Source organism: Macadamia integrifolia, unplaced genomic scaffold (assembly GCF_013358625.1).
Source record: "Macadamia integrifolia cultivar HAES 741 unplaced genomic scaffold, SCU_Mint_v3 scaffold_7A, whole genome shotgun sequence".
NCBI classification, from domain to species: Eukaryota; Viridiplantae; Streptophyta; class Magnoliopsida; order Proteales; family Proteaceae; genus Macadamia; species Macadamia integrifolia.
This window is the reverse complement of record NW_024870674.1, coordinates 273,353-280,228: the sequence shown is the minus strand read 5'-3', so window position 1 is coordinate 280,228 and position 6,876 is coordinate 273,353. Positions and strand designations below refer to the sequence as shown.

Here is a 6,876-nt window from a genome sequence, read left to right as displayed (position 1 = left end):
AAGGTCATCAGTTTTTACATAAAAGGTAGGTTTAAAGAGGCAACTGTCCAGTTGAATTCTATTTGATAATGTGGTCCATGGCCACTTCAAAAAATGGTTAAGTTTCATTAGATGTTCAAGTTCTTCCAGATCAGTTCATATTCTATCCACGTCCTTTCCTTGCTTTACAGATTCTCCTACGCCATGTAGTACTCCCTAGGCTATTGCCTCAAAAGCCTCTTCTGTCATTGTAAAATTTGCAATTAAAAATAAGCAAATATTTTGAGTACAAAAGGCAGTTGCCCCTCCTGAGATGTTAAGAGACCAGTGCAGTTACGACCAGAACATGTTCATCTAACAAAAATGGTTGAAATATATTGAGAGATATTGGTTCCCTAACAATCATTGAATGAACAGTAGACAATCTTGTGATGATCGTAGTTGCTGATTTGAGAGAGTAGAAAACCCTATTTTCTCATCAATACCCTAAAATATTGTTATATTTCAAAAACTTTCTTCGTCATAATTAGAGATATTTTGGGCAATTCTTATCTATTTGTTGGAAAAAAATCATCTGTAATTCCGATTTCGTACAATTCCGTGCAATACCACCTTCAGGCGGTGACACGTGTATTGATACCAATACAATGGCCCAGATCTGATTTAAATGTATTTTCACTGATTTAATGTTTTATTAGTTGTACCAGATATGGGCCATTGTATTGGTATCAATACACGTGTCACCGCCTGAAGGTAGTATTGCACAGAATTGTACGAGATTGGAATTGCAGACGATTTCAACCCTATTTGTTGAGATCCAATCATCCAACCTAGATGTCGAGTTAAATCTTCATTTTCATATTCTCGTTCCATAATTTCTTGTCAGAAATTCAGTTTTTTCTGAATTTTTTTTTTTAATTATTTCTAATAAGATGATCTTTTTCTGGTTAAGAAATGCATATTCTTCTCAACAACTTGTATAATCTTATCAAAATTTTGGGCAATGTTTTGAAATGCATTCTAAAAAATCTTATTAAACACAACCTTAGTCTTCCACCCATGATCTTTAACATCTAAGCCATATACTTCATCTTATTTTCTCAACCTCACCATTTAGATATGTTGAACCATATGAGACTAGGGTTTCAAGAATTAAAATTGGATCGATCAAATTACACCTACGGTGTCTCTTCTATAAAAAGAAAGCTACACAGATTTTCTTTCCTTCTTTACATCGTATAAGTAGATGTGTACATATACGTATACGAATGCGTATACCCCTTCAACTTCCTCTACACCTAAACTCTACAACAAGGCAGGGCTATTGCCTATTGGGCTTCCTCTCCGTGGATTCAGGGCCCCACGTCTTTCCTCCCGAGCTACCTCCTCCACCAAACGTGGCTGCCGCAGCTGCCATGTCCAGTCCACCACCGGCCATTGACGTCATCAGAGCTGAGAACCCTCCCGTGGGATTACCACCACCACCACCACCCCCAATTCCCAGTCCAAGAAGGTCCAGTGTCATGGGTTTTGTCCCAAAGACCGACGATGGGCCCATCATTAACTCCGTCAATGGAAGCCCAAGTCCAAGGCCCCCACCACCACCACCACCGCCACCGCCACCGGCCGTCATCGTCGACATCGAGCTCCCGGGCTCCGATTCAAAGCGTCCACTACTCCACTGCAACCCGTCTTGTTGCCCAGAGGAAGACGACGAGGTCAACCCTAACCCACGCAGAAACGACGAACTAGTGGCGGCTGCCCCCATTTGCGCCGCCTTCTGAAGTAATGCCGTAGCCGACAACGCTGGAGAAGAGGGCACAGCATAATGCCGGTGTTCTGTTCCCACTGATGTACCGAAGATTGCGGAAGCGCCACCGGTAGAAGATAGGCAGAGAGAAGTGGGCTCTGCGGCTGAGACCGTCGCTAGCGCTGTGGAGCGCTCCGATCGTGCCATGGCGCATATTAAATCTGCCTGCAAGGTTCCTGCAGCTGACGATGATGCGAATAGACTTGCCAATACACTCGTGGTAGTACTGCCATTACTACCGCTGGAGATGCTGCTGCTGCTACTACTACTACCGCCATTGCCACTGCCAATGCTCCCGTTTAAGCAGGTAGACGGAGGGATGTGGTTAATGATTCTATTTGAATTTCCGGGAAGGCTTGAATTTTCGGGCAAATCTGTAAAACCTAAAATCCCAAAAATGGAGAATCAAAGTGTGAGACATTAATGGATTAACCAAAACAGAAAAAGAAAGAAAAGGAGGGAAGAAAAGTAAGCTTTTCTGCTAATTCTTTTCTGGATCTTTTTCTTTGAATGGAAATAAAGGCAATCATGTGTACTGTACTCCTTTCTCTCAATCACCCACACAACACAGCCCCCCTCCCCTCCCAACACTCTTGCTTTCTTGCTTATGGGTTTCTTTATCGATTGCAGAGATTGAATCTCCGTCTCAAACACGAAAGCCTCCAGAAAGTTTCTATCAGAGCTTTAATAGAAACAACCCCCAAAATAAAGTGTGGAGAGAGACAGAGTGAGAGAGAGAGAGATTTCTGGGAAACCCCGGTACGTGGCGTGTGGTGTGTGTGTGTGTGAAGAGAGAGAGAGTAATCCAAGTTAACAGAGATCTCCATATAAAACAAGATCAATATACCGACAAAAAGATGAAAAAAATCGAAAGACTTTGAGAGGAATTTTTGTATTTTACTTTATTTTAACAGGAACTGAGAAACAGATCGAACAAAAAACACAACAGAAACATTTTGAAATTTCGCTTTCTTGACCTTCGTTTACCTGGATTTTGAATCTGCAAAACCTCAGAAACGACAGTAGACGAAGGTGGAGGAGCAGCAGGCGGCGGTGGCGGCAAAGAGGCAACAACGATTTGACTCTTGGAGTCATCTTCTGAGTTCGAATTCACAACTGGGTGAGCTTTCGCGCTTTCCTCAGCTAAGGCATCGCAGAAAGCCCTGTGAGTGATGAAGCTATCCCTCCTTCAATAAACAGAAAAAGAAAACATCACCACCAATCCCAACAGAGAAGGAAAAACACTAATTTAAAGCCAAACCAGAAAAGGGAATGAATGAATCAATGAACTGAAAATGATTAATTAATTGGAAAAAGTTAAAAGACCTTGAAAATAAGGTTCCGCAATCGCATCTATACTCTCTGGTTCCACAAGTCTTCAAATGGGCTTTCCAATCGGACTGAACTGCATATTTCTTCGAACACTTATCGCATTTCCATTTCTTCTCACCGTGTTTCCGACAGTAATGCTTTTTAATTCCCGTGAGATCACCCAGAGCTCTCGAAGGATCGTTATGAACACACGAAGGCTCAGGGCAGACGTAGACTCGCTTGCGTACTTCTTTGCTCGATCGCTGTCGGAGCTTCCAAGGAAGGTTATGGCCGCGACGGTGGAGTTGAAGATTCTGGTCACGCTGAAATCCTTTGTTGCAGATCTCACAGACGAATCGGTTCGTCGCCATTAGAGTCTTCGGCGACAACGCGATAACCTCTGCATCTGGATCTACAACAGAGAAGAAACACACACTAAATTAAATCGGGAAGTAATCTGTTTGTTTCCAACAGTCTAGACTGCTAGAATATTCATCTATTAACCTTACCAGGCATTCCAGGGAGGTTTCGCTTCTTCTTCATCGTGGCCGTCGGCGGTGGAACCACCTGATTACCAGAAGAAGACACACTAGCTTCCCCAGAAACCGTAGAAACAGCCATGGCTGAACTACTCTCCAATTCAACAGGCATACCTCCCAAATTCTACAGTTGTGGGAAAATCAAAACTAAGGACACCCTTTTGGAGTTCAACTGTGACAAGCCAAAAAGAATTCAATAAACAAAACAACCTGCCCAGGGTTTCAACTCTGCTCTCATCTACCAGTCGCAATCCCTGTTCTTTTCACCTACCAGTTCCTAGATTCTTCCGATCAGAAATTAAACCCAAAATTAGAGCACCAGCGACACATCCAAGCTTCCAAAATCACCAAAACCCTCGCCAAAAATCCAAACTCACAAAGTACCCAAGAAGCAAAAACCCTTATAACTCCCAAGGCTTGAATCAAATCAACAGAACACCCAGTTGAAATAAGTGAAAATCATCGAAAAACCCAGTCTGCTCACTAAGGAAAACTAAAAAAACTTCGTCACGTTTCCAACATTTTCGATCGAAAAATTCCAGCAGCTTTTCAAATAACTCTAACAGACATTTGGAAATGAATCCGAAATCCAAAATCCAATATCTCTGGTGGAGATGATCGAGTTGAGATGAACAATTCCGTTCGGTCCGTATGTCATTGCCGGAGATGGAAGCTCTGGACTGTCGGATATGGCGGCTTATGAGATTTGCAAGTAAAATGATTTGAAGAGATAGAGGACAATAGAGATTAGAGAGAAAAAGAAACAGAAAACCTTAAACGAGTCCCCCATTTTGAAAGAGAGAGCAAACCAACGCGGCGGAAATTTACCATGGTTAGGATTTAACCAGGGAAATCTTAACCTTGGTTAAGAGTGTCCAGGTTTCTTTGCTCCTCTGGTCCAGGGCTTAGAACAGAAGGGGAAATCGTTACTGTCCACGTGTCTCTAGATCCGGATGTCAGGAAATTTTTGGCATCTGTCTCTAGTCACGACAACGTATGCGACTAGTTGTTTCGCCAAGTCTTTGTTGTGTAGCGGAATTTTGACAAGTCTGGTTTTTCTTTTTTATTTTTATATATTTTTCTAATTAAAAAAATTTTTTTTTTCCCTTGACTTCTGGTGAGAAAAATGAATATATGGTATGTGGTCCTTTCACTTGCTTCCCCAATTTACTCCAATGCCCTTTAGTGTTCTTAAAAATGAGATTGGATTAATTTGATTAATCTAAATTAATCAAATCAAAATCAATCATTTAAAGTCTTTACCAATTTTGAAAATTTGATAAATAAAGGAATCAATTAAATAGATAAAATTTAATATTTTTAACTTCTTTTTTTATACTAGAAAAGATCAACGAGGGTGTAATCGAACACCTTATTGATTAGGTTCTGTTCTGATTTGACCTAACATATATGAAAAAAAAGATCGATCAACCTATTTGACACACTAGCATTTTTCGTTGGAACAAAAATCTAATGCTCTTCACATAAACAATTTTGGAATATTTTTTTCCACTAGAAGTAAAAGTGGCCCTAGCAATTTAGTGGAATATTTTGATGAGTTTTTCTCATTAATTGAGAGATTAGCAATTAAACAATTAATAGGTTCTATTTGATTGCAAGGAAAATAAAAGAAAAAATAAAATAAAACATGTAAAAGGAAATTTTTTGTAAACATTACCTTGGTATAATGACTTCAAAACACATTAAATTTTATTCTACTTACAATCAAATTATTTGATTTGAAAGTATATATATCAAATATTATTTGAGAAATAATATTGCTAGGTTATATGGTGTATACTAATCCTCCCCATCTATCTCTATTCTTCTTCCTTTGAAATTACATATTTATTCTTCTATTGTGGGAGGAAAGAGATAGACAGAGGGAGACACTAACATATGTTATGTAATTGGATAGGAATTCAATCCCAAATTTTATATAGGGAAATAGAATGTTGACTTGTCGTGTTCCCTATCCCACATGTAATAGGGCAAAAATGACAATTTGTCCCTCCTATTGGATGCCTCTGCACACCTCCTCACTACCGCTTGCACTGATGTAGGGGTCATGCGATTGGAAATCATTCTTTTTCCCTTTTGTATACGTAATTATAAAGGGTCCTAGGTCGCTATGCCACCTTTTTTTTTTTTTTTTTTGTGAAAACACTAATGCCATTTTACAATAAATGGATTACTTCACATGATAGAGAATTTCACATACATTCAAAAGATCAAAATAAACGAATAAAATTGCTTAAACTCTGATTCTAAAATTTTAGTAAAATTATCAAAAGACCATGAAAAGAAGATAAATATAAAATAAAAAATTATCATCTTTTGTAATTTTAGTTACTTTCCCTATTCACTATAACAGAGTTTGCTTTTTCTTTTGAAAATTTTCCTTACAAACAAACGAAGCTGTGAAAACCAAACTCCTCAATTGCTTAAAGCGATGGATACATATCTGTTTGGGTTGGTGAAAACATGGGAGATGGGGAATATCTTTCTTAATTTCTTTTCTGTTGGCTCAGTTTTGTATGGATCTCAGTTAATGCTTTATTAGGTAAACGGCCCACTTGTCTTTTGATCCAAAAAGCCCATTTGGGTATTTTTATGGTAGCCAACGATGACGTCGATGGCATGAAAAGACACCATCCCTTTCAGGAAAGATATAGCCACTCACCACCCATTAAGGGCATTTTCGACTTATCAATCCGGATTTTGGAAAACCTACCCGACCGGGTTTTCAAGAAGGACTGGACCCGGTGAGAGATCGGATCGGATTAAAAAAACCCATGTTACCATGACGTGATTGGGGAGGGGAGCAGTTTCTCCCAATTTCCAAGAAATGTTTATCTTCTACGCTTAATGCATACAATTAAGTAATAGGGAATGTCCATTTTCCAACCTAACGAGTTTTCTTAATTTCTGGTCAAAAGTGAAAAGTTTTCTATTTTTCAACAAGAGAAATTGAATCTTTAGCTTGGATTTTAAAATTAAAACTGAAAAAAAGTTAGGTCTGGAGGAACGATATTCTTCCGAACTATGGCCTATGCCAGCACTCCAATGTATATATTTCTCTCTTCCCTCGTGGAAAGATATCCATGTCTCTTGTTTCCTTGTTTGGGATTGGAGAGAAATAGACACAGAACATTGAGACAAACATAGCTATGAGTGCTAGCCTAGGTTGTGCTCTTGAAATGAGAACCACTCCCTTGAAAAAAAAAAAAAAAAAAA

General features: G+C 39.2%; 1 protein-coding gene across 1 annotated transcript; it reads right to left on the bottom strand.

The window, feature by feature from the left end:
• Positions 1-1,122: 1,122 nt before the first annotated feature.
• Positions 1,123-4,417, bottom strand: LOC122071749 (zinc finger protein GAI-ASSOCIATED FACTOR 1-like). The gene is made up of 4 exons (XM_042636147.1): positions 3,610-4,417; positions 3,116-3,512; positions 2,777-2,976; positions 1,123-2,172 (listed from the first exon to the last, which is right to left on the bottom strand). The coding sequence occupies exons 1-4, from the start codon at positions 3,749-3,751 to the stop codon at positions 1,301-1,303; spliced, it is 1,611 nt and encodes a 536-aa protein (XP_042492081.1). The 5' UTR covers positions 3,752-4,417; the 3' UTR covers positions 1,123-1,300.
• Positions 4,418-6,876: the final 2,459 nt, after the last annotated feature.

Coding starts and splice junctions, on each gene's coding strand:
- LOC122071749 (XM_042636147.1), bottom strand. CDS start 3,751: ATGCCTGTTGAATTGGAGAGTAGTTCAGCCATGGCTGTTTCTACGGTT. Junction 2,977..3,115: donor TGCGGAACCTTATTTTCAAG/GTCTTTTAACTT, acceptor TGTTTATTGAAG/GAGGGATAGCTTCATCACTC. Junction 2,173..2,776: donor TTTGCAGATTCAAAATCCAG/GTAAACGAAGGT, acceptor TTGGGATTTTAG/GTTTTACAGATTTGCCCGAA.